The sequence below is a fragment of the Castor canadensis genome, chromosome 1, assembly GCF_047511655.1.
Source record: "Castor canadensis chromosome 1, mCasCan1.hap1v2, whole genome shotgun sequence".
Classification (NCBI taxonomy): Eukaryota; Metazoa; Chordata; class Mammalia; order Rodentia; family Castoridae; genus Castor; species Castor canadensis.
This window is the reverse complement of record NC_133386.1, coordinates 25,301,754-25,329,556: the sequence shown is the minus strand read 5'-3', so window position 1 is coordinate 25,329,556 and position 27,803 is coordinate 25,301,754. Positions and strand designations below refer to the sequence as shown.

At 38.7% G+C, this 27,803-nt stretch overlaps 1 protein-coding gene across 1 annotated transcript in view; it reads right to left on the bottom strand.

The window, feature by feature from the left end:
- Positions 1–27,803, bottom strand: part of Txlnb (taxilin beta) — a 48,557-nt gene that overhangs the window by 3,946 nt on the left and 16,808 nt on the right. The window contains exons 4-9 of the mRNA XM_020174478.2: positions 25,610–25,780; positions 17,841–18,035; positions 15,216–15,335; positions 9,198–9,272; positions 2,874–2,966; positions 537–632 (exon numbers count right to left, since the gene is read on the bottom strand). Coding sequence (XP_020030067.2) covers positions 537–632; positions 2,874–2,966; positions 9,198–9,272; positions 15,216–15,335; positions 17,841–18,035; positions 25,610–25,780 — 750 coding nt within the window. The remainder of the gene's footprint in view (positions 1–536; positions 633–2,873; positions 2,967–9,197; positions 9,273–15,215; positions 15,336–17,840; positions 18,036–25,609; positions 25,781–27,803) is intronic.

Genomic DNA, 27,803 nt, shown 5'->3' with positions numbered 1-27,803 from the left:
GGTTAAGATGGAGAGAACTTCACCTGTAAGCCCTACCTCTCAGGGGCCGTGTATCTTTGCTTTTAGAGTTGCAAAATCTATTCGGATCCTGACATATTATCAGTATCTAAATACATATTGGAGGAATTTTTAATATGTCTGTAAAATAGTTTATACCCTAGTGCTTAGGTTGGTGTCTTCTCTCGGTATAGGTAAATCACTAATTGTACCTGTTAGCTTTTATACACTGGGGAAGTTCAAAACCAAGTAACACACTCATCCTACCTTTAAGGAACTCACAACCCAGCAGGTGCAGCTCTGGGGACAGTTTTTGAACCAATAATCATGTGACTTAGGATCACAAAGCTCTTTTTGACTCTACTGGATTCTAAATTACCTTTGCTCTTATTGTTTTCATTATAATTTAATATGTCACATTCCTTCAAAATTCAGTTTTTCAAACATAATCATTTGTACTATTACCTCATGTTGTAAGTACGGATATTTTTACTAGATGCCAGGAGCAGGGAGGAATAAGAAATAGAGAAAAACGTCACCTCTTCAATCATATCCAATAGAGCTTTGTTACAGTTCTCAAACCGGGCTTTCCACGTGGCTGTGTCCTTTTCCAGCCTCTTCATTTTCTTAGTTGTCTACAGAAATTAAGAGTGTTTTGTGTTAATCCTGAAGAGTTAATGTATCAAGGAAGCTATTAGTTCCATATGTGACATCTACAGCAGTCCTTTTGTTACCAGCTGCCGAGGCAAACAAATGTGCAATGTCAAGAATGAAAACTGCGGAAGAATCATGATTTATTTCTGAGTCCTCTGGGCCAGTGGTGAGCAAACTTATTTGCACCAGAGCCAATTCAAGGGAAAGGAAACTACTTATGTTGCATTGTTTTGTCGCTGCTTTTCCTTTCATTTAAAATTAAAATTTCTTTGCTGAGACCCGTGAGTAAACTTGCAACTTAGATCACTTAACTTTATTCAATAGAAGACTATCTCAGTGAGAATATGCTTTTAGCCATTAAAATGTTGATAACATATAAGCACATTAAAAAATACCGCACAAAAGCAGCTTCCCATTTTTTCTGTCTTTATGTTTGCAGGGTGAGGGAGAGTTCACAAAACATGATTACACACATTATTTATTTCATCTTTGAAATTCCCCCACAAAAAGGGCTGTATTTTCACATTTTTGTTATAAATGGGGAAACTGACCTTAAAAAGGTGGAGTAATATTCAGGTGAGTTAATAGAAGAACGGGACTAGAGGCATTTCATTTCATTTAGGCCGTGTCTACTGGGTGGCAAGTCGTGGGATGAGTGTGGGAGATAGAGAAGTGAAGAAAACATAACCTGTCTGTTTTGAACCTGAGTCTACTCATCACCTCTTGCCCTTTCTCACTGTAGCATCTCCTCTCTGATTGAATAAACTGAAGGACAAGACTTGTAACTAGGCATAGTTTCCCAAGATGAACCAGCCAGGCACTTGGTGCTGGGGCAAAACTGCCTGAGATTAGGGATGGAGGCCAAAGGTTGGGCCCAGACTGTCAGCCCTGGTTTAAGAGAAGCTAGATGAGCTGTGAGTAGGTTTCTATTTGATCACATATTAGCCAAATTAGCAGCTTGTAAACTTTTAAGGTAATTAATATCCCTTTAATAATTTGATTAAATGTATGAGACCACATTCAGAGAAATGTAAATGTGCACATCAGTTTTTTTGCTTACTACCAGCGAATTCTCAGGTCAACTACTAAAATCCGTAAATGAACTCCAGATTAAGACATCTTGATTTAAGATTTATTCCAATCTTCAAATATATAATATTGAAATGCAAACAATTTCTCCTATTCTAATACTTATTCTAATCTTAGAATATTGGAATTAAAAACATTAATAGAGAGATCCATCCTGAAGTGGAAAAACCAGGTTTTAGTAAGTATTAACCTTCTAAGTTTGCTCACTTAATTGTGAAATTTATTATTTCATGAAAACATTTTTTAAAGGATGATTTCTCCACTTATAAAGTGGTCACTGCTAATGACAGTTTAAAAACATAAATCTGATGCTGATTTCTCATAGAGAAAACACTGAGCTGAACAAGATTTAAACATTTATAATATTTATACCTTATATTATATAATTGGTATATTTACGCCAATTATAATATTTGTACCTTATATTTGTAGAAGACCAAAAAATGTTGTATACCCTTTTAAAATGCATTAATTTATTTGAAGCTTATAATCTTGTGATGTAGACAAGGAAAGTAATACCACAATTTATAGATAAGAAAAATAAAATTCAGAGTTGCTCTATACTACTTGTTGAGTCAGAATACACCCAGAATTTGCATTTGGGTTCCCATGTCCTCGCTTGGAGAACTGTCAATTACATATTACATATCTTCCCTTATAAATAAAAATAATTCTATTAATTAGTGTTTTCTACTTTTACATATTTGGCTTTTTTCATATTTTCCATTCCCTTACCTTCTTTCTTTTTATTATCATATTATTGTAGTCCTGGGGCTACATTTACAATTTGACTGAAAGTTGTTTTTAACTCTTGGAAGATTCGGCTGTTTTTTCTTTTTTAATGGTGGTGTACATTATATAATGTTGACTCTTGCCTTAAAAAAATTGCCATGGAGAAGAAAAAGGAATACTGTTCCTCAGAGTTAACGTGTATCCTAGCATTTTGGGGCCCTTGCTAAGATTAATTCACATATATTAAAAAGAAAAAGACCCAAATCTCATTCCAAACTAAAAACATTTCATTGCTTCGTGAAATGCACTGAAATATCTTAGCAAGAGAAAAATGAACCCAAAGGAGAATTTCCTGTCAAAATAGCAAATGTCAATATTTTGTGGATGAGAGCAATACTCACTTTATCCATTTCCTGTTTGAAAGTGGCGAATACTTCATTGCTTTTTGTCAGTGTGTTCTGGAACTCTTCAAACCTTCCTGAGTAGAGAGTAAGCTGTAAACAGAGGAAAGAGTACAACTATTTTAGACTGCTTTCAGAATGCTTCCAGAACAAAACAACATGTCACTGTTCATTATTTGAGAAGAAAAATGATTTAAAGGAATTCTCAGTACAGTGTTAGTCATATGTTCATTCATTTCATTTGCTACAAGACCAGCCTAGGTCAGTGAACATAATTAAAGTGCTTCTCTAAAAACAAAATAATAAAATATGTCATCACCATTTCATTATATTATAACTTTTACCAACATTTACCGAGCATTGAACATATGCGTGTACAAACCTGTTTAACACATGGATCTGACTTCTGAGGGACCTGCACTCCTAACTAGAAGATAATCTCAAAGACAACTTGACTATGGGCTGCTGAAGACAAAGTGCCAAGTCAGTTGGTACAGTGGGATCACATGAGTTGTATGTTTATGGAGCAGATGGTCTTGAAGGAAGGGAGAAAGTAGACAAACGAAAATATGTGATAAGGGAAGTGTGGGTGGATGTGAACAAGGGACACTGCCATCACTCAGGATGTACACCACTCTAAGCGTCATTTCTGTTTGAGACTTTTTTTTAATCTATTTGTGAATATAGTGTTGCAGCCAATAGCAGTTTAAAAAGCCCCTTGCCATCAACATCAGTTTATTACACCAATTTCCTACAATGGAAGTAATGAGTCTTGAGGAAGGGATGCCTTTTCTATTTACACAAAAAGCATTATATAAGCTAACATCCTTGAGTGTGTGACCACCATATGGGTGTTGAGAAGGAGATACTGTATCTTCACATCCTTAATTTTAAGTCTTGCATTTGGAATGGGAATAGGGTAGCACAGGGAAAAAAAAGTGTGTAAATATTTGGTTGTTAGCGACAATAATAAGATAACAAAATCTTGCCTTTGAAAATGATTTTCAGATAGGATGTTTTTGGTAGAGACTTGGTATAGATGACTAAAATTAGTAAAGCCTCTATTTTCAAATTTGGTACTCTTGAGTGTCCAGATGAGTTCTCAGATGGGCAAAAAATGTCTTGTGTGAAGAAGAAAACTTGCAGCATCCAGTAACAAACAGGAAACCATGGCTATACTTGGTAGACCTGGGTGGCTGGAAGGCTGGGCAGCTGGGGGATTTTGTGTGACTCTCTTTTCTAAAGTAGAAGCATGCAGAGTGAAAACCAGTGGACTGGAGAGCTCTAGGTCTAGAGGATGGATGTTAGAGGCAGTGTGCATGTTTATGTGACTCAAAGGACCCCTAGAGCTCTGAAAACTGCTTATAAGAATGGCTTATTCCCAAATGATTTAGAATAGTAGAAGTTTTAGTACATAAACAACAAAATGTTAACATTAATGCTTTCCATAGGAAAAAATTTTCCAAAGAGAAGACAAACCACAGCTTACCATCATTCTAAAATCACTTATTTAGCCCTATGTCAGAACTATAATTTGTACTTATGATTCCTTGGCATACAGATTACAGAAGATTGAATAAATGGCCAGGAAGTTACTCTAAGGTTTACACACACACACACACACACACACACACACACACACACGGTACCTTATTGTGTGCAATGTACTCTGTTATATTTTATTGTGTTTCACTTTTTCAAAGCACTGGCTTGGGTCCAGCGACTTGGTTTGAGGGCTCATGAATGGTCTGACCGCCTTTTAGTCTTAGACATTTTACCCTGGGGAAACTCTTATGGATCTGGCTATCTACACTGCAGAATATCCAGTGGTCTATGGTGAGAACAACTACCCCAAGTAGATTCTGGAATCTTCCTTTTAAAAAAATCTCTTCATTTGCATTCTTGGCCAAGCCTGTTCTGTTAACTTCTCTTTCTTATTTTCCCCATTCTTTTTCCAACTTATTAGTAATCCTACAGTTACATAGATAGGGATACTTAGAAACTATGATCTCCCAACCTCGTCCTCCCCAGTCCTCTCTTGCAGCCCTATAGTTGCAGGCTGCAGATAGTAAAGGACAGGGATGAGTAAGTCACAGTCCACCCACCCCCAGGTACAGCCTTGACAATTAGAAACACCTATACCCACAACTTCAGCTTCAACAGTAGCTGACAGGCATTCAGTTTTCTGGTTAGAATGTCTTCACTCAACTGTAGTCACATCTTACTTTGTACTTGAAGGACTTTTTCCACATCATTGCTTAAAGTAGAAACTCTAAGAACAAAAGCAGAATGTTCTTTTTGGTATATTAATTGGGCAGATGTTTTTGTTCCTGTCTCATGTTTTCTTGTTGCTCACTTGTGGCATGAAGGAGACAGACACACCCAGAGTGCCAAGAAGTGTATCTTGCTTCATCACCGCCTCTACTGGGCTTTTCCTAGTGAATTTTTTTGGGTTTGTTTTGTTTTACTTCAACTTTTAAAAACAATTTTAGTTGTGGTAAAATATGCATAACATCAAATTTACCATTCTAACTATGTTTAAGTATTCAGTTCAGTATTGTTAAGTATAGTCACATGGTTGTACAACCAATCTCCAGAACTTTTTCATCTCTTGCAAAACGGAAATTTCACACCCATTAATGTCAACTCCCTGTTTCCTCCTTCAAGTGGCCAGTCTTTAATATTCTGCTTTTCTTTCTATTTGACCTTCACATTGTAGGTAGCAAGACTTACGTAGATTATACGCCTCAAGTAGCCAGCTCCAGCATTGTCTCCGACACTAAAAATTTGTCCTTCCTGTTTCCTTAATGGCTACTTATCCAATTGTATTTTCCCTCTGACTATTATGCTGACATGATGCATGCTTGATTTGACGTGTGATATTCCTACCCTCACTTTGGGACTTCAGAGAAGCTTAGAAATACTGTGTTCTGTACAGTATTTCTCCTGCCAGAAGCAGAAATAGGAACAACTGCTCTATGGTTAGAAGTAGGTATAATTGCCTCAATCTTTCATTTTTAAATGGAGCAAGGGACTCACACATTCTTTTAACTAGGCACCAAATATTAACTGTAAACAGTAGAGTATAGGAAACAAAACCTATGTCCAGGAATTGTCTTAGCTAACCTGTGAGATTTGGCATGGAATCCAGCCCTATTATAAGAGTGGTTGCAGGGGGTGCTCCTCCCATCCTATATAGATAAGGAGAGGACTTCCAATTTCAAAGATGATGATTAGACATTTTTAACAATTTACTCACTGATCTTTCCCCTCGGGTGGTATTTTGTATCTGTGCTGTTGGACGTTGCTGGCTTTCCACATCTACTAGTGTCTTCATCCTTATTGATCTGATGAACACTCCATTTGTAGTGACAATTGTGTTCCATTGATCATCTCTGACAGTTACTCTATTGCTTCGGTTTGTATAATTGAAAGCCAGACATCTCTTCCCTAAGTGAGAAAGATGTTCCCATCTGGCCAGCTATTGTCTTATGACTGGAAAGTGAATTCAGTTTAGGAAAACAATGTAATACACCCTTGATATTTATCTTTCTTAGGCCTTAGAAATGGGGAGCAAGGCCTTGGCCTCCTGCCACCCCCACCCCTTTAAACACAGTGTAAAACCAAAGGAAATGTGTGAGTGTTATGTAAGGTAACTGCGAGACAGTTTGTTTTCAAGGTTGAAAAGGATTTCTTTTTCTTTGTTTTTTTGAGACAAGGTCTCTTTATGTCTCCCAGGCTGGCCTCAAATGACCCTCCTTCCTTGACTCTTGTGATCCTGCTTCAGCCTCCTAAGAAGTTGGGACTATAGATGTGAGACACTGTGCCCAGTAAAAGTTCTAAAAATAATAGTGTAGATACTTGGGAACTTGTTAAAACATTGTACATAATGATTTGGAGGCTCTACTTTCTTCTTGATTAAGTAATTATTGGAGTTTTGAGAAGTACCTTGGAGACAAAAGAGAAAGATAAAGGAGGGTCCTTGCAACCAGTGAGGCTGCCTGCATTGTGGAAAACTGTGAGAAATGGGAGCAAAGACAGGGTAAACTCAGCCTAGGGCTACAGTTCTTTAGCTCTAAATGTTCACATTCATGAAGTAGTACTCATTTTTTTCCTTTGTTTCTTCACCTTTTTGCAACTGAAGACTTCTTTTGTCTAATATTTCCTTCTGTGGATCTCCCTATGAAATTTTGCCAGCTCATAGTAGCTTCTGCATTGATTAATAGTTAACATTTTTATTAGCATTGTCAATATCACTAGATTTTGAGTTTCTGATTACTGTATACCAACATCTAGAACCATGTCTAGCATTTAGTAGATGCTTTATAGATATTGGTTGAATTCATTGTAGGCCAGGCACTGAGCTCAGTGCTGTGCATGCATAATTTGATAACAAATTGAAAATATTACATACTCACTTATTTTCCTCTTAAAAATGTATGTGACTAATTGTCCTCCATAGCTGCAGAGCAAGGGCTGATATGTCAGAAACACCTACATTTTATACAGCAATTGCTGCCCTATGTGCTGCTATTTTGTAATACGAAAAGTAATGGATCTCCCAGAAACCAGAGGACTTCAGCTAGGTGACAGCGATTCATTATAGCATCTTCATGCTCCAGACAGGGAAATTTAAGTTAAGACAGGTTTAGGTGAGTTGCACAGGTCACACAGTATCCTTGTAGAAGAGCCAGGATTCTGACCTTGGTGCTTGGACTCAGTCTAAGACTGAAGAATGATTGAGGGACAATGGAAAATCTAGGACCTCTGGTAGACGCCTTTTCAAGTTTGAAGAGGTATATTTGAGAGATTGGATCACACCTTTGGTTTTTATTTCATAGATGATTAAAAACCTAGATTCTGATGTAAACTGAATGAATCACTCTTGATCCCAGAATCCAATAGCATTAATCTATCCATCTCAAGTTTGTTATCTTCATTTAGCCCAGAAGAGCAGAGACTGCATATAATAGGTGATATGAACACTGCATAGCTTCAAGTATTTTCCTGTGTTCTTCCTACCGCAAGTGAGGCAGAGCTAGATCAGAAGCCCTAGCTTGCTTCTCTGGGCTCTCCACAGCCCTAGATCATAGGTCACACCTCTTCCCACTGCCTGCCCCTCCAAACACCTTGGTGTGATGGGCTCTGGGATTGCCTCAAGAATCATCTTGAGTTTGTAACTCTGGGCCTTGTAATTCTATGAAAATCAGAAACATTACTATTTCAGCCTCTATGTCATTAGTATTTAAAACCTAGGTTCTTATGTATTTTCAGAGAATACATCATCACTGCATTCTCTAAACACATTGTGAAAGTAGGCTTCAGGAAGGCTGGATATGAAACTTACCTATGTTTTGTCTAGTTCGTGGTATAATTGGTGATTTTAAGTTTCCTCTTTGCTTTTTTTTCTTTTACAATGAAAAGATGTTCATTGGACTTGTCATTCATACAATGAATATGTACATTAAAAAAAAAGAACAAGGACTCTACAGGTAGCACATAAACATTTAAAAATCTTAACTGTTGCTCGATGTGGAAGGCTTCTGATTTCCTCACCTTCAGTGAATTGCTCTGTGACCTTATAGTCCCTTTTGTGCTTGGGTATTTCTCCCAGCTGTGGAGCTAGAACCTATCTTTCCCATGGCAAGATGGTTCTCCTGGAACGTGACAAACCTTGTTTGCCAGGAAGGGCAGAGCCTCAAGGCAATGGGGAAGATGGCAAGACCTGACTTTCCCCCAGAGGCAGCTGTGACTTTATTGTTGAGTCTGAAAAAGGAATTTCAGTAGTCTAATCAAAACACGAATGGCACCATGACGTGAAATCAAAATGGCTCCTGACTTTGTCCACTACTTCCAGTTATTCATAGTGACAAGGTCAACCTCTGAGAGCATGGAAACTTGGGGAGTTGCCTCTGCTTTTCTCATTTACTTTGTATTAGAGATGTGAGAACAGTGTAAGAATTGATAGTTATACATGGTGCATCAGAGCAACTTACATTTTCTTCTTACTTTAATAGAGTAATGGGAGAGGAAAGAGAGGACAGATGGCTGTTAACCTGGACAACACCTTCCTATGACCAATAATTTTAATGTCATCATTTGTCTCAACAACTCTTTTGGCTGGAAGTAGTTGGTGTAGAGCATTTGTTTTTCATGGATACAACACTATATTTTTACTTTTACATAAAAATAACAAATGCAAAGACATTATTTCCAACTCTTGTCCCCCCATCTCCTGCCACAGGTAAAGCCTGCACAGAGCAGCTTTGGTCCCAGGCTCAAGGGACCAGGAAGGAATGCATGTCCCATGCATCATTCTCCCACCTGAGCCTGCAGCACAGTCTCTTGTTCCTTCAGCACTTTAGCCTGAAGCTTCCATTCTGCTGCCTGGTTCAGCAACTGTGAGAGCAGAGAATACATGGAAAGCATGTCAAATTATTGTAAATAACCGTTTGCCCGTGATTTGGGTAAAAACTTAATTACTTTCGTATTAACCCTATTAAGAATTTTTTTTGAACTTTGTAAAAAAATCTAAGAAAGCTAGAAAAAGTAGTCTAAAAAGTTTGATTTTCAATAGGAAATTAGTGGTTTGAACTAAAAATAGTGTCCAAATCAAGCATGAATCACATAAAATTCAACCTCCTACCCATTTCTGGGAGTTTCTTAGCAATCCTTTTCACCCAGTATAGGTCTCTGCTTGAGCATCGCTGTGCCCCCAGCCCCACCTGGGCACTATTGATGGCAACTGCTCCTTTATATTAACACAGTTATGCTCCTCTGGGCTTCACCACAGCTTGTGTGATGTGATAAAAATATATACTCCATCTTAGTCCCTCGTTCCTGACACAGAGCTTCCAACATGCATCTACACCTCCTCAAGGACATGTGAAGGTCAGATCCCTCTCAGAGAATATGATTTAGCATGTATAGGGTGTGGTGGGAGTCCGTGCTTATAGATGGCTTGGATATCGGTGGTCCATGGGCTATGTTTTGAGAAGCAGAGTTAGAAGGTTGACCAATTGTCTTAAATCCTGCCCTCTGGAGGTTTACAAGGTAAAAAGCCTCATTCCTCTCCCACAAAGCAGCCTGTTAAACACAGCCACACATGGTGGTCAGACACGGTCAGAACTGGGAGCTGATGGGTTAAATTGAAAAGTTGATTTTAGCACAGAAAGGACAAACAATTATGTAAAAGATGTTTTTTAACTTAAGATGAATGCATATTTTATTACTTTCAATGTAGGGCTGTGGTCTTTGGTTTGGGTGAGGGTCTTTTGGTTAGAGTTCAGAGTTGTGTTTTACAAAATTCACATCTGACAAACCTATAGCCAGCATTATACTTAACGGAGAAAAATTAAAACCATTCCCTCTAAAATCAGGAACCAGACAAGGATGCCCACTATCTCCACTCCTATTCAACATAGTACTGGAATTCCTAGCCAGAGCAATTAGGCAAGAAGAAGGAATAAAAGGAATACAAATAGGTAAAGAAACTGTCAAAATATCCCTATTTGCAGATGACATGATCCTATACCTTAAAGACCCAAAAAACTCTACTCAGAAGCTTCTAGACATCATCAATAGCTATAGCAAGGTAGCAGGATATAAAATCAACATAGAAAAATCATTAGCATTTCTATACACTAACAATGAGCAAACGGAAAAAGAATGTATGAAAACAATTCCATTTACAATAGCCTCAAAAAAAATCAAATACCTAGGTGTAAACCTAACAAAAGATGTGAAAGACCTCTATAAGGAAAACTATAAACTTCTGAAGAAAGAGATTGAGGAAGACTATAGAAAGTGGAGAGATCTCCCATGCTCATGGATTGGCAGAATCAACATAGTAAAAATGTCGATACTCCCCAAAGTAATCTACATGTTTAATGCAATTCCCATCAAAATTCCAATGACATTCATTAAAGAGATTGAAAAATCTACTGTTAAATTTATATGGAAACACAAGAGGCCACGAATAGCCAAGGCAATACTCAGTCAAAAGAACAATGCAGGAGGTATCACAATACCTGACTTCAAACTATATTACAAAGCAATAACAATAAAAACAGCATGGTACTGGCACAAAAACAGACAGGAAGACCAGTGGAACAGAATAGAGGATCCAGATATGAAGCCTCACAACTATAAGCAACTTATCTTTGACAAAGGAGCTAAAAATATATGATGGAGAAATAGCAGCCTCTTCAACAAAAACTGCTGGGAAAACTGGTTAGCAGTCTGCAAAAAACTGAAACTAGATCCATGTATATCACCCTATACCAAGATTAACTCAAAATGGATCAAGGATCTTAATATCAGACCCCAAACTCTTAAGTTGATACAAGAAAGAGTAGGAAATACTCTGGAGTTAGTAGGTATAGGTAAGAACTTTCTCAATGAAACCCCAGCAGCACAGCAACTAAGAGATAGCATAGATAAATGGGACCTCATAAAACTAAAAAGCTTCTGTTCATCAAAAGAAATGGTCTCTAAACTGAAGAGAACACCCACAGAATGGGAGAAAATATTTGCCAACTATACATCAGACAAAGGACTGATAACCAGAATATACAGGGAACTTAAAAAACTAAATTCTCCCAAAACTAATGAACCAATAAAGAAATGGGCACGTGAACTAAACAGAACTTTCTCAAAAGAAGAAATTCAAATGGCCAGAAAACACATGAAAAAATGCTCACCATCTCTAGCAATAAAGGAAATGCAAATTAAAACCACGCTAAGATTCCACCTCACCCCTGTTAGAATAGCCATCATCAGCAACACCACCACCAACAGGTGTTGGCGAGGATGCGGGGAAAAAGGAACCCTCTTACACTGTTGGTGGGAATGTAGACTAGTACAACCACTCTGGAAAAAAATTTGGAGGCTACTTAAAAAGCTGGACATCGATCTACCATTTGATCCAGCAATACCACTCTTGGGGATATACCCAAAAGACTGTTACTCCAGAGGCACCTGCACATCCATGTTTATTGCGGCACTATTCACAATAGCCAAGTTATGGAAACAGCCAAGATGCCCCACCACTGACGAATGGATTAAGAAAATGTGTTATCTATACACAATGGAATTTTATGCAGCCATGAAGAAGAACGAAATGTTATCATTCGCTGGTAAATGGATGGAATTGGAGAACATCATTCTGAGTGAGGTTAGCCTGGCTCAAAAAACCAAAAATCGTATGTTCTCCCTCATATGTGGACATTAGATCAAGGGCAAACACAACAAGGGGATTGGACTATGAGCACATGATAAAAGCGAGAGCACACAAGGGAGGGGTGAGGATAGGTAAGACACCTAAAAAACTAGCTAGCATTTGTTGCCCTTAATGCAGAGAAACTAAAGCAGATACCTTAAAGCAACTGAGGCCAATAGGAAAAGGGGAACAGGTACTAGAGAAAAGGTTAGATCAAAAAGAATTAACCTAGAAGGTAATACCCACGCACAGGAAATCAATGTGAGTCAATGCCCTGTATGGCTATCCTTATCTCAACCAGCAAAAACCCTTGTTCCTTCCTATTATTGCTTATACTCTCTCTACAACAAAATTAGAAATAAGGGCAAAATAGTTTCTGCTGGGTATTGAGGGGGGGGAGAGGGAGGGGGCGGAGTGGGTGGTAAGGGAGGGGGTGGGGGCAGGGGGGAGAAATGAACCAAGCCTTGTATGCACATATGAATAATAAAAGAAAAATGAAAAAAAAAAACAAAATTCACATCTGTAATGTGCCAGTTTCTATTGTTTTTTAAACAACAGTGCTATTAGCTAAAGATACTTGTAAAATGCACCTGACAGGTCCTAGGAGAGGCCTGGGGCACCTGCAGAGTAGAAAACTTGTGGTGTCCCTTGGGCCCTCTGAAAGGTGGAGTGGTCTTGCACAGGTCCCTGCTTTTGAGCCAGCCATGTGGAACTGTTGTGATGGGTAATTTATGACCTGGAGGGAGGCAGGTGGCTACCTATTCTGTTTGGATGGGCTTGATGTCTCACCACTCTCAAAACCAAGTGTCAGAGCTGCAAGCCAGGCAGATGGTCAGTTTTGGGGCTACCTGTCTTTGACTCGAATCTGCTGTGTGACTAAATCAGGGTAGAAAAATTGGGCAGTGTGCTAGCTTCTTACTAAGGCTGTGTCCCCAAGATCTACTCTCCAGCCTTCCTCACACGCATCTTTGCCCAGTCCTCCTTCTGTCATGTCTCCTCTACTCTCTACCAAAGTCCTGGTTTCCTGTAGGAAGTATAGTTTACTGAAGAGGGTAATGTGCCAGCATGGAGTATCTATTTCCCTTGGATTCCAAGTAATAATTGAATGTTTTATTTAACAGCTAGATTGTAGCTAGATTTAATAATTTTTTTCTTAAAAGAACATGGATTTCTGATTTGAAATTATCTAATAACCACAGGTTCTATTCTCAAAGGTCCATTTTTTTGCTGCTATGCTTGAAAACTGGAGTTATTTTAAAAGTTACTATTCTAACAAACTAATGATTCTATTCTAATTTTTGATAAATGAATAGTTTTTGATCAAATGCTAAAGGGTCAAATTTGAATAATTGGTTCATTCACTGTGTCTTAAACTTCTCTCTGTCTTTCTCTCTGTCTCTTTCCCCCAGCAACTGATACATGTTTCACTTCATGCATCTAAAACACAGCATGATGTACTTTGACAGAGAGCTTGGGCTTCCAGGACAGATACACATGGATTTGAAATATTTAAGGTCACATGACTTGTGACCTTAAACAAGTTCAATATCTTTTTTTGAGTCTCACTTGTCTGATCCATGGATTGGCCCTTCAGCTTTTGGGAAATGTGTGGGGTTAATAAGATCAGTAAATATAGCCACTCAGTTTCTTCAACCCCAAGAAATTGAGTCTTGCCTCTATCTTGCCTCATTGTTGTCTTTAGTCAACAGTATTGCCTGCTGCTTTTATACTGAAATAACTTCTGTCCAACTCCATCTCTCCTCAGCTGCCACCTCCCTAATCCAAGTCATCCTCACAGCTCCTCTGGGTCATTGTACTCACCTCCTAACTGTCTTCTTGCTTTCTTACCCCTCTGTAGCCCATTTTCCACCCAAGAACCAAATTCATCTTTGTAGATGCAAGGCAGATCTGATTACTCCTTTGCTGAAACTACCCAGTACTGTTCCCTGGTATTTAGAATAAAATCCAAACTACTTTTTTGTTTGTTTTTGGTTTTGTGAGACAGGGTCTTGCTGTATAGCTCAGGCTTGCCACAGACTCACTATGTAGCCCAAACTGATCTTGAATTTAGGATCCTACTGCCTCAGTCTCTGGAATGCTGTGACTACAGGCATGTACCACCGTGCCTGATTCCAGACTACTTTCCAAGTCCTGCAAAATGACACAGCTTGACTCTTGCTTACCTCTGCAACTTCATTCCAAACCTTTGTTCCATTTGTCAGCATGCTCTTGCTTCTCTGACCTTTCCTTATTTTTGGAGCATGCCAGGCTGGTTCCAGCATGAGGACCTGATCTCTGCTGCAGATGGGACTGCTGGAGACAACTCTTCACATGGCAGCTCCTGTGGGCTGGGGCTTGGCTCAAGTGTCCTCCTCTCCCTTTCTGATCACCCAATCTAAGGTGGCTCCCTTCCTTAGTTCCTTCCTATTTTCCTAGTAGTGCTTATTATTATCTGAAATTACCCTTCCTTGTTTGTTGGCTTGCTTACTGCCTGCCTCTTCCCAGTCAGGTTCTAGTCTGCCTGGTGGGTCACTGCCCTTCTTTGTCCAGTTTATATCTGTATTCCAGCATCTAAAATGGAGCTCAGCAGATAATGGGCACTTGAAGATAATCTGTTGAGTGACTGTTTCAAGTAAAAAGTAGGGTTGGTACAATAAATATTCACTTAAACAAATGAAGGATAGTAAGGTAAAACAGGTCCTGTTCAGTGAGTGGGTTCTAGTGGGAGGGAGGAGGGTGAACAGAGAGGGTGAAGGAGGGTGAATATGGTTGATGTACTTTGTATATTTGTATGAAAACAGAGCAACAGAACCCCTTGAAATTGTTTAAGGAGGAAAAAGAGGCTGAGGGAGAATGATGGAGGGGGTGGATCTAATCAAGGTACATTGTAAGCACATATGTAAATGTCACAATGAAACTCCCCTTACAACTAATATATGCTAATGACCATGTGAAAAACAATAGTGTAGGTACAGTGCCTTGTACTGGGCTGGCCCAATTAGTTCTCCGTAGAAGCTTGGGCTCTTTCTCCATCCGTTTAGTGCTCTTTGACCATATCAAAGCAACTTTGCTAGGGACACTGAGGCAGACCAGCCATGCACAGCGAATAAAAGGATAAGTACATATTCCTTTTCTCGATTGTGTTGCTCCTCTGCTTCCTTCATCATTTCTTGTGCCTGCTCAAGTTTTGCATCCACCAGCTTCTGCTGCAGTTCTCTGTGTTTAAATATTTTGTCCAGATGCTAAGGAAAAATAAGTGCACATAGAAAGCTTGGCTTATTATTGTTGCTTAAAAATGGAAAACAGGAAAAAATAATTCACATGAACACAATTTTTTTTTAGATTTAAAAAAGAGAGGAGGAATAAGTGCCCTGGCATTTTATTAAAGCTATAAATTGACAAAGGTTCCCACACTTTGCACCATGTAAAGGAAATGCGAAAGACAGAGGTGCCAGAGTTCAGCTATGTTAATGCCTAAAAACCCCTAAATTATTCTTTTTAATTTGGTAACTAGTTGATAGGATATTATTTTGTTTGCTAGAAATAACAGACAAAGGTCTGAACTGTGATATAGCACTGTTACCTGGTATTTTAGATCTTTCTATGAATACAAGACGTCTTTTAACCACAAAGTTAATATAATTTATCATGATGATTTCTCCTCATTCTTGCTTTTAGGGGTTGTGAGAAAGTCTTGGGGTGTCAGTGTGTGGTCTTAGGTCTGGGAGTGAAGCCCAGGCCCCTGTTGCTCTGATGGTGTTGGTTTGGATCTGAAATGTCTTCCAAAGACCCATGTGTTAAAAGCTTAGTGCCCAGCTTGGCACTAATGGAAGTGGCAGGAAATTTAAGAGGGGGAGCCTGGGAGAAATTCCAGTCTTTGGGGCAGTGAATCTGCCCCTTCTCTTTGGCTTCCTTGGTACCATGAAGTGGGCATGAAGCTTTGCTCCATCACATATCCCTCACCACAATGATGTGCCTTGTCATGGCCAAAAAAACAATGGAGCCAGTTGATTCTGGACGAAAACCTTCAAAACTGTGAGCCAAAATAAACCTTTTTTATAAGCTGATTATCTGAGGTATTTGCTACAGTCCAGAGCTGAAAAATACAGGTGGGGGTGACAAAGTCCGGATAGCTGTGAATGAATTTAACCTCTGGACTTGCTAGATGAAGGGGAACACCATTCTACCTCAGAGTGAAGAATTTCTTGGTCATTAGGATGTCCCATCAGAAAGAGGACATGTGAAATTCTGTTATTGGGCTTTACATAGAACCAGTCCCAGGAATATACAGCCAGTATACCAGGCTATTCCAATCTGAGAACTCTCTGAAAATACGCTCCTTCTCTTCTTAAATCTGAAGCCCCACTCTGGAGTGGGATTGGTCTTTGTGACAAGATAGAACGGGATCATGGTAGTTTGGCTTACTGTAAGGAGTTTCCTGATTACCTAACTGCTGGGACCATATGCTACCGACTTGGCTTTTTTCTTTGTAAAATTAGCAGGTTGCCAACATAGCCTCTTTGACTATGTTATGCTACATTTTTAAGGCAGATGTGAAATCTGGGTGTGATGATTTATCAGACTCGTGAAGGGCCATCTGGAGTCTTAAGAACATATCAAGCATTAAAATTTGGGGGTGATAAAAAAAAACCAAAACCCTGTTATCTCCTTAATGTAAACCATGAAAAATGGAAATTGTGGCTTTTGTGACTTTAAGCAGTTTGGTCTCATAGCCTCTGTCTTCCATGTATAAAATGTGCAAAATATAGTATTTTCTAATTCATGAGAAGGTGGAGACAATTAAATGACATATTGTGTGCCAAGAACAGTACTCAGAACATTGCCTGACACAAACTAAGCACCAAATGATATTGTCATTATAATTATTAGATTAGTAACACTAACATTGGCTTGTAGGATATGTAGACTACAGATGCTTAATTTAGATGACTTGGTGATTGTTTTTGGAGGAAGGGGGGTTGAACTTGGGGCTTCTTGCTTGCAAAGCATGTGCCCTACCACTTGAGCCATACCTCCAGTCCATTTTGGTCTGGTTACTTTGTAGATGGGGTCTCAAGAACTATTTGCTTAGTGCAAGCCTCAAACTGTTATTCTCCTGATCTCAGTCTCCCAAGTAGCTAGGATTACAGGTGTGAGCCACTCGTGACATGACGATTCTTAAGAAGAGAATGTGAGAAAGGACACTGAGGGGTGAAGGGGATGGAAGTGAGCTGTATCAATACATATGAAGAAGCATAATGAACTCCACCAGACACTATTTGAAAGCAGGGGGTGGGGGGAGGGAAGAGAGACGGGAAGTGGAGGAAGTGAAGTTGTCCAAGGTTCACGGCACACATGTATGGAATTATCACAATGAAATCCTCTTGTATTATTAATGTATGATAAATCAAAAATAAAATAAAATAAGAGAGTGTGAGTTAATTTTTGGCTACATAGAGAGGATTTGAAAAGGGCTGGGAAACATTGCTTTCAAGGATCACACAGCCTACCATTTCCTGCTTACTGCCTTCACAGTGATTTCACTCTTGAAGAAGTCCCATGTGACTTTCAGCCAGGCATTTCATAGCACCATCTGTCTTTATTTTAGCTAGTAAAAGAAATTCAAGCCTAACTATTAATCAGTTAAGAGGGCTTGCCATGACTTTGTTATTAACCAAGATCCCACCTTCACAACCCAGATCTGGATCTATGTACAGTTCTTCGAAGCTGTTTGATGTGGTTCTCACCTCCTCTCTGAGCTCATACTGGTCGATGATGCTTTTCAGTTTTTCTGCGAGCTCTGTGTTCTCCTGACAGAGCTTCATATTTCGCTCACTCTGCTGCTCTATCTGAGCCTGGATATCTGTCAGGGTAGTCTGGAAATGACTCGTGATCTCCTTCCTTTTCTCTTCTTCCTCACGTGCCCGCTGCAGTGTTTCTTCCTGCAGGTAAAAAGCAAAATATTTTGTTATGCTGGTGCCCCAGATTTAAAGAACTCAGGAAAGGTCACCAAAAGGAGCCTAGTGTGCAGAGTAAGTGGGAAGGTTTTTCTTTCCGTTCCCTAGAGCTAAAGTTGCCCTGTCCCAAATAAATGTATGAGCAGAGGTTTCAGCTGTGAGTGTAGTCACTCAGAGCAGGTGTGTAAGGACCTTGAATTTGATCCTGGTGATAAATAGGCTTGTTTTAAAGATGACGGGTCTCCTGTCAGGTGAATGAACTGTGGAGATTTCTGATGAACACGCAATTGCACCATCTTGATCTCTTGACTGTGGCCTAGAAAAAAAGCCACTTGTCTTTTCTGACTGATGGAACAGATCATGGGTTCCTTTGGTTTGAGACAGAGAAGAGCAAAGATCTAATGTTCCTATATAAAAACCATGGCATATTAATCCCAGAATTGTATCACCCAGTTCTATAAATATGTGACCATAACGTAAACTTTTTCTTAGTAAGTAAAAATTCTTATCAGAAAACTAAGGGAAACTAAGATAATAATAGATCAATAATTCTATTGATCTTTTCTATTCAAAAATAGAAAAGGAAGTATTTCCAAATAAGCTGGATATTTTATTTCTGGAAGAACAATCATTCCATATGTTACTCAGGGTAACTGAAATACTCAATGTAACTTTTGAATGTGAAAGTAATATTAAGTTTTAAATCTCTGTAACTCTAAAATGAAACAACTGATCCCCCTCCTCCTCTCCCATGCCCTTTGTAAACACGGGAGAAGTGTAAATTATTTTTATCTTGTCTCTGTTCTCTTTTCTCCTAAATCAAAACTCTGTATTCACCACTCACCACTAACAATCTACATTGAGAATTGCTTGCTTTAAGATTGTTCCTCTCACTCTTTTAGAATAAAAGAGTTTGATCTTGCTATATCACACCAAGATAGAGACACACGCTGACAAATGAGTCAGACATTTTAGGATTTCTTTTCAGCTCTGATTGTTAATATGAAAGCTTGCTTCATTGTTGACAAGTAAAATTACTCTGCAGTTAGTTGCCTACCAAGTTCAAGTTATGTAACAGAAGTTTTAAAAAGAAATAATTACTTAGCAGAAGTAATTGCACAAATCTTTATTATGATAGAATAATGTGATCAAAATAAAAACTGATCATGAAAATATGTGCTCTGGAAATAGTTTATCATTGGGTTTCATCTTTCCTACACAATTTTAACATATTTCCTAGCTCTTTAAAGTGGCCATCAGAATTATAATTTGTTAATGTTATAAACCTTTAGTAAGTTTCTAAGGGATATTGTGGAAGATGGCTACCCTTCTAAATCTGAAGAAAGTGACTACCTGAGAAGTTTTTCCCTGAACTTTGTTTCCTAATGCTTGTTAAATGTATTTTACTAAAAATGATGGTGGCTGTCAATTAAGAGCATTTGAACATGCACATAATAGTGATTGTCACCTCACTGCTCCTGACGTGCTTAGAAGTCAACAAGTTCTGGGTTATAGGACTGCAGACCACGATCTGACAACCATTTGTATTTATAAAGATTTCATCCATGCCTGAATAAGTGAAAGAATCATGCCACGCTACCCAGAAAGTCAGATATTTTCCTAGACACTGACTACGGAGGCAAGGTGCAAATGGTAGGATGACATTATACACATGTCAAGCAAACAGAGAGCTCGATCCTGGCCCACAAAATGGCACCTTCCATTTTACATTATATTGTTTTTCTTTCTTCTTTTCTGTGTGTCTTTCTCTGTCTGTCTCCCTGTCTGTCTCTGTCTCTCCTCTTTCTCTCTCTCTCCTTCTCTTTGAGACAGGGTCTCACTATGGAGCCCAGGCTGGTTTCAGTCTTTGATCCTTCTGCCTCACTCTCCCAAATGCTGGGATTACAGGTGTGTACCACCATGCCTGGCTATATTATTTTTCAATGCAATAAAAAAAAAATCTAGCAGAGTGTTATAAAGTTTGAGTTCATTAATAAAAAATTTGCAATCATTTGGGCAGTGTCTAAGAAAAAATGTTCCTTAAAATCAGGAACATTATTTGAAGTGAAAAATAAGGTGCAATTAAAGTTGAGGGACAAAGGCTGAAAACAGCTTTGCAAGCATTGTTGGTCATTTTGGACCTGAGGCTGTGCCTGACACATATTCTGTAGGTGTTCAGAAAGTGCTTGTTTAATGGGTGAATAAATACTAGTTTAAGGTCAGAACCTTAATGCAGTTCTTTCTGCATTAATATTCTGACAACAAATGTTACTTACTTCCTTTCCAAAATCATGTTCCCTAAGACATACCTCTTACTAGGCAGGTGTTTTTCAATATAGTTTCAGACTCAGATTTATTGCTTCAAAAAATATCATATTTTGTTGAAACCAGTGCATGTCTTAGACTTTCACTGGCCTTTTTTCTAAACTTTCCTAAATGGTAAGGTTTTATGTATTGAAGAACAATTTTAATAATGAGTAGTGAAAGTTAGAATTTATGGTACTGGAAAGATCTGGGTTTGTATTTTGTCTCTTTGTCTTCCCAAGCTCCTAGCACCTGGATTTTAGACTCAGGTGCAAAGGCTGTCTCATTAGTATGGCCAAGAAAGGTCAGACCAAGTTGAGTCTTCTGGAGATAACATCTGTAAACTCTGAACAAAAATGTAAAAAACAACTATTTAAAGACATTGTAGAGTAAAGAATACCAAATAGATTCTGAAGGAAAGTTTGCACTTGTATATAATGTAAGTTTCCCATTTTTTAATAGAACAGATTTTAGCTTGAAAGAAGCCTGCAATTGGCAGCTGAATGGAATGGGTAAAACTTTCCTAGAAACTCTAGCATCTTTCTAGTCTGGACAACTACAGTCACTGAAAGGTAAAAGATTCCAGGAAAGAGAGCATCAGAGAGGGAGAACCCTAAATTTCGTGAGTAAACTTGGTCAAAATCTCTGACTGGCCCTGATTGACACATGTGTAGGGCAGGCTCAAAGCCTAAGATAAAAAGAACTGAACTGAGATTTGAGCTGCTGTTGAGACCAAAGTTTGTAGTTTGAATCTAACCAAATTCATTAGTTAAAAAAACTGTCAACATTCTTCAGAGGAATATAATTGTTATGGTTTAGATGTGAAGTCTATACCCCAAAGGCTCATGTGTTAAATTTGTGGTCCCCAACTCATGGGTTTTTGAGAGTGATGGGATTAGAGGTGGCTAACTTCATCAGTGGATTAACCCATTGATGAGTTCATAGCTGAATGAGCTATTAGGAGGTGGGACACAGCTGGGGGAAGGAGGTCACTGTGGGTGAGTCTTAAGGTCCATTCTACTCACAATAAGGTGAGTAGCCTCCTCTGCTACATATTCCCTACCATGTGCTCTGCCTTACCATGGCCCACAAACAATGGAGCCAAAACCATGGACTGAAGCCTCTGAAACCATGAACCAAAATTAACCTTTCTTCCTCTAAGTTGATTTCTTGAAGGTATTCTGTCACCACAAAGGAAGGCTACACAATGGTAGAATTTAAATTCTCAATAACATTAGTCACAATATCCAGGATACAATTGACAATAACTTGACATATAAAAACCAAGAAAAAGTGACCCATTCTTAAAAGAAAAGACAGTCTGAAGAGGTTTGTTCTACAATAACCTCCATGTGGAAATAGCAGAAAGGAACTTTAAAACAGGTGTTATAATTATGCTCAGTGACATAAAGGAAAATGCTGTCTCAATAAATTAAAAAACAGGAAATCTCAGGTGAGAAGAATAACCTATGAAAAAAGAACCAAGTGGAAAATCTGGAATGAAAAATTATGTAATCTGAAATTTAAAAATCACTGGATGGACTTAGAGCATAATAGAGCTAACAAAGGAAAGAAGGCAGACCAATAAAAAACGGTCACTTTGAAGAGACAAGACAAAAAGGATTGCTGAGGAACATGAAGAGAGACTCAAAGACCTGTAGGACAATAGCAAAAGATCTAACACACATGGGGTTAGACTCTTAGGAGAGAGAGAGAGAGAGGGAAGGAGGGAGTTTTGAAGAAATAATGGCTGAAAATCCCCCCAAATTTGAAGGAAAACACACAAAAATTCACCAAATACTAACTGGGATATATATTTGAAGAAAATTGTTCCTGAACAAAAAGCAGTTAAGATTCTGAAAGCCAAAATCAATAGAAAAATAGAAAAAAATCAATTGAAAGTAGCCAGAGAAGAATGACCTATCACATGAAGAAGAACAACAACTGAAGTTAGTGTTGATTTTCATCAGAAATTCTGGAGGCTAAAATATAGTAGAAGATTTATGAGAGGCTTAAAGGAGAAATCCCAGAAACGAATCCTGCCAATGTGAGTTCTGTAGCCAACAAATACAGTCTTCAATAGTAAAGGTAAAAAGATAAAAGCAAAATTATAAAGATAAAAGATAACTGAAAGAATAGATTGCCAGCAGAACTGTACTGTAAAAAGTACTTTAGTACTCGATGGAATTCTTCAAGCAGAAGCGAAATAAAGCCAAACAGAAAGGTAAGCTTTACAATGAACTAAAAAGCATGAGGAACGTTAAGTAACTCCACAAAAGAAAGAGATAGTTCTTGTCTTTAATTTTTAAAGGAATATATACATGATGGTTAAAATAAAAAGTGTAACACTCTCTCATAACTTTACAAATGTATCTAATTGTATACATGTGACAATCATAGCTTAAAGGTAGGGAAAGGAAGTGGACCTATTTATTTAGTTGCAATGTTTCTACATATTATTTGAGGTGATACAGTATTAACTTCTGGTAGACTACGAAAATTTAAGAATGTAGATTGTAATTACAGAGCAACCACTGTAGATAATGCAAAGATGTAATTTAAAAATCCAAAAGATGAAATGTAATTTAAAGAATCTTCCAGTAATCAAAAAGGCAGGAAAAGAACAGAGGCACAGAAAACAGAGGTAACAAATAGTAAATAAGTAACAAAATGGTATCTATCATAATGTCTGCCACTTTACCCAGTCATATCAATAATTGCATTAAATGTCAATGGACTGGCACTTCAATTCAAGGCAGATATTGTATGGATGAAAAGAAGTAGGGTACAATGATTTACTGTCATAAGAGATATACTCTGATTTATAGACTCAGGCTGAAAATAAGTAGATGAAAAGATATACACCTGGCCAAAAAAGAAAAAAGAAAAAGAAAACTGGAGTGGCTGTGTTAATATCAGATAATGTAACTAGCATGATAAGGAGTATTACCAAAGGACATTTGTTTTTTTTTTTCCTTTTTTTTATTATTCATATGTGCATACAAGGCTTGGTTCATTTCCCCCCCCTGCCCCCACCCCCTCCCTTACCACCCAGTCCGCCCCTTCCCTCTCCCCCCGCCCAATACCCAGCAGAAACTTTTTTGCCCCCAAAGGACATTTGTAATGCTAAAATGGCCAAATCATCCAGGAGACAAAACAACCACAAATATGTGTACACCAAGTATCAAAGCTTCAAAATACATGAAACAAAAATTGATATAGATGAAAGAGGTAGGCAGTTTCACAATTATACTAGGAGATTTTTAACAGCTATTCCTCAGAAATTAGACAAAATTCAGTGAAGACATAAAGGATCTAAGCTAACTATTACTAAGGGATGTTCTATGTGAACAGCATGTTCTCAAGTGCACATAGGATGGTCATCAAGACAGAGCATATATAATGGGCTACAAAAATTAAACAATGCTTCTAAAGAACCCTGGGTCAAAGAAAAACAGAAAATTAGAAAACATTTTGTATTTGAATCCAGATTTTGATACTTAAAATAGAAATGGTTAGTAAGAGCACCTGCCTAACAAGCATTAGGCCCTGAGTTCAAACCCCAGTGCTGCTGAAAAAATAAGTAAATAAATACAAGGCCTGGACTTGGATGACTGCTTTGTTTTTGTTTTGCCTCTTGTAGGGCTGTTTGTGAAGATAAAAGAACTGACATATGCAAAGCATTTAGCACAACACCTCCATAACAGTGACGCATAATTTCCTTGTCCAGCACTGTAAGCTATAATCCTGGGTTTGTGGTACACTTCCAGGGTGGGCTACCAATCCCATCATCCTGCCTTTGAATCTGCCAAAGGGTCCGTGCAGGGCATTCTTCATCAAGTCTCTTTGTTGACACATTTTCCCACCCTGTCTGGTTTCATTTGCATCTCCTCACTTTATGGCGCTAGTGACAGTGAGGAGACTTAGTAACACAGAATACTGCCCTGTAATGCCCATCTTGTTGAGGATGGCACATCTACCTGCAGGCCCTAACTAGCCCGGGTTTCTGGTGGTGCTTACTGCAATCATTGAAAAAAAGGCCAGAAGTCCATCTTCTCAAACTTGTAATGTGAGAGACTTTGTCACACTGACCTCCCATTTCCCAAATATGAAAGGCAATTTGGAATATAAGGAACCACCGTCCTTGCCTATTTTTCTTTCTAACTCATTGTGTAAACTAGCAGTGATTTTAAAGTCTCTGTTTCTTCAAGTATCTCCTATTGAACACATGCAGTAATAACTGCCTCGCAGGACCACTGGGGTCTAATTAATTACTGTTTGTCCAGAGCTTTGGGATCCTCCACTGGAAAGCAGAGTGTGGACGCAGACAGTATTATCTTGGAGGGCACTGCATCCTGCTGTATTGAATGGAGCTAGTGTCTGCATGTAATCAAATTAACCACACTGCTGGGGGCTGACGCTGTAATTCATGAAACCCATGCAGACTGAATGAAGTGATCAGTCTATTTTTTTTTTAGATTGAACAATTAAGTCTGAAGAGCTTCAATGTTTTTTCAAGTAGCTTCTTTTTCAGCTGACTATTGACATTGTGGCTCTCAATCTCCCTTTATCATGTCAATTTGCTTTATGTCTATCTTTGTTGTTTTTGGTGGTGCTGGGGGTTGAACTCAGGGCCTTGCTAGGCAAACACTCTATTCCTTGAGCCACGCCCATAACCCTTTATGCTTTTTACCTATTTTTCAGATAGCGTCTTGTGTTTTCTGTCTGGGCCAGTCTGGACTTCCATTATTCTACTTAACACCTCCTATGTAGCTAGGATTATGGATGTTTTCTTTGTTGAGATGAGGTCTTGCTAATTTTTTGCCCAGTCCTACCTCAAAACGAGATCCTCTTGATATATACCCCCCATATAGCTATTTTTACAAATGTCTTAAAAAGCAAACTAAGGACTAACTAAAAAAAGAAAACAACAACAGCAACAAAAATAACCTCAACCTAGTAAGAAAGGCAGGGGATGGCACTCATTTTAGAAGGACCAGCACTGTATCAGATACCGTGTAAGCACCTCACATAGGGGTCCCACTTAATTTTTCCCCAACCACACAGGGAAACTAATCTAAATCCCCTTTTTATGGATGAGGAAACAAGCCAGAGAGGTAAAATCTTATCAAAGATCAAAAGTAAGCAAGTGACAGAGCCAGTACTTAAACTCAACACCTTCTGATTCTAAGACTTATGCTCTTCACACAGGTAGCAAACAGAAAGTGTGTCATTCTGACTGGGGTGACACATACCTTCAGTGTCTTGTTGTGTCTCTGCAGCTCCCGGCACAGACTCTCCAGCTTGCTTCGGGCAAGGATAGCTCTGCTATGTTCACTTTGTAACTGGTCCTTTTCTTTCTGGATTTGTACCTGTTTCTTTTGTAGGAGTTTTAACTTCTTTTGCTCAGTGCGATGTTCATCCAACTAGACACGGGGTGCAAGTGGAAAGAGATTCGCGGGAGTTTCTTTGGAGTTGATAGAAAAGAAGCAAAACCTACAGATACGGCGGTTTGGAAACTTTTTTTTTGCTATTATCTGTCTCTCTATAAGCACAGAAGCTTCACAAACATCACCTTTGCCATACTTGGAGATGTGATTTTTATGTCATAATATCTATGGGGTTGACATTTCTATTATGGTTACTATCAGTCCCTTCTTTCTTTGATTTTTTTTTGGTGGTCCAGAAATATTTTTCTTGAGCCTATGTAATGATGTCAGTCAATACAGAAGGACAAGATTGAGGATGTGGACACTGACTTGCAATCAGGCCATGGTCAACAGTTTTTCTGCTTGGGTTACATTTTGTTCTCCTAATTCTTTCTCAAAACAAGCTTCTAGTGCTATTTTGAACAACAGGAAAGAGAAAAATAGCTTCCTGGTAAACAGATGAAGTCTTCTTTATAATTTGGGCTTTGGGAGTGGATATTTTGGGTGTGAGAAAGGAACAAAAGAGAAAGTATTCCTCAAGCACCTAAGCATTGATGGTTTTTCACCAAAGCATCAGAAATAATCGCCACATAACTCAACAGTATACCCTGCTCCCCACCTACCCCTCCCCCACTCCTGTGCCCACAGTGACAACGTCTCAGCACTTGTTTCTGGCAAGCCCAGATGGCATGTGAAATGAAATCAGTTCATCCCTGTATTTTCCATCTTGGGATGCTAAAATTCCAGGGAAGGGTTGCCAGATAAAATACAGGCCACCTTGTTAAATTTAAATTTCATATAAATAAGGTTTTTTTTTTAGTATAAGTATATTCCAAGTATTGGATGAGCTACACTTTTACCAAAAAATTACTTGTTGTTTACCTGAAATGTAACTTAATGCTGCAATGTATTTTTATTTACTAAATCTGGTAACATGATTATGGAGTCCTAGTCCAAGGCGGGGGAGGGAGCATGGGGACCAACCTCCAGAAGCCCACAGACAGAGACTGGAGATTCTAGGAGTGCCAGGGTCAGACTGGACATGAGTGTGGCCACATTTGTGCAGCAGCCTTTTATCTAGAGAGATTGACTAGAGAGATTTGCTCTGTTGGATTCATTTCCTTTAGTGCCTGAGAGGAACTTAAGTCGGGAAGACGCTAGTCTAATAGCGCCAATGGCTAACGGAAAAGAAAAGCCCTGGGAAATCCCTAGGGTGCCTTCATGCTCCTGGTACCTCACAGAGCAAAGGATGCACACATCACATAAGCCCTGACTCATGTCTTCATTTCCCTGTTTTCAAAAACATTCTGAGCTACATGGCTAGGACCAGCACACTTTCTTCAGTTTACATTTGCTTTGTTCCTTTCCTCCTTCCTGCCACAGTGACCATTATAGACCCTTGCCAGATCAAGCCACGGATACATGAATTTGATATTCTGTTTTCACTTGTACTTATTAGTGGGAATGGACTTTGGAAAAGAACAAGAGTCATATTACAATAATTTTGATTGAAATTGATCTTCTTTTTGGAATGTCAATGATCCTTTAGTACATTTCCTTATGCTAAACTCCTGTTTACATGATAGAGGTGGTTCTTTCATTTTGCACCATAGTTATTAAACAGTGCAAAAAGTTCCATGATCGTATTGGGATTTTAAATAACATTCTTCCTTGAAACTTATATATTGTTATTGTTACTGCCATTATGGTTTAGACCTTACCTTCTGAAGATTAAACTGCACGCCAAGACTGTTCACCATCAACACTACTGGGATATTTGGCCACATAGTTTTTGGATTGTACAAAGTCCCATGCATGCTAGAGAGAAGCCTAGCAAAACTGCCCGTCTGAGGAACACTGCTCTGTGTGACTTTATCTGAGTGTCAAAGCCAAGTGCTGACTTGTGACTTAACAATGTGCTTAGGTCCGGTGGTTCATCCCTGTGATCCTAACTACTTGGGAAGCTGAAATTGGGAGAATCACTATTCAAGGCCAGCCCAAACAAAAACTTTGCAACACC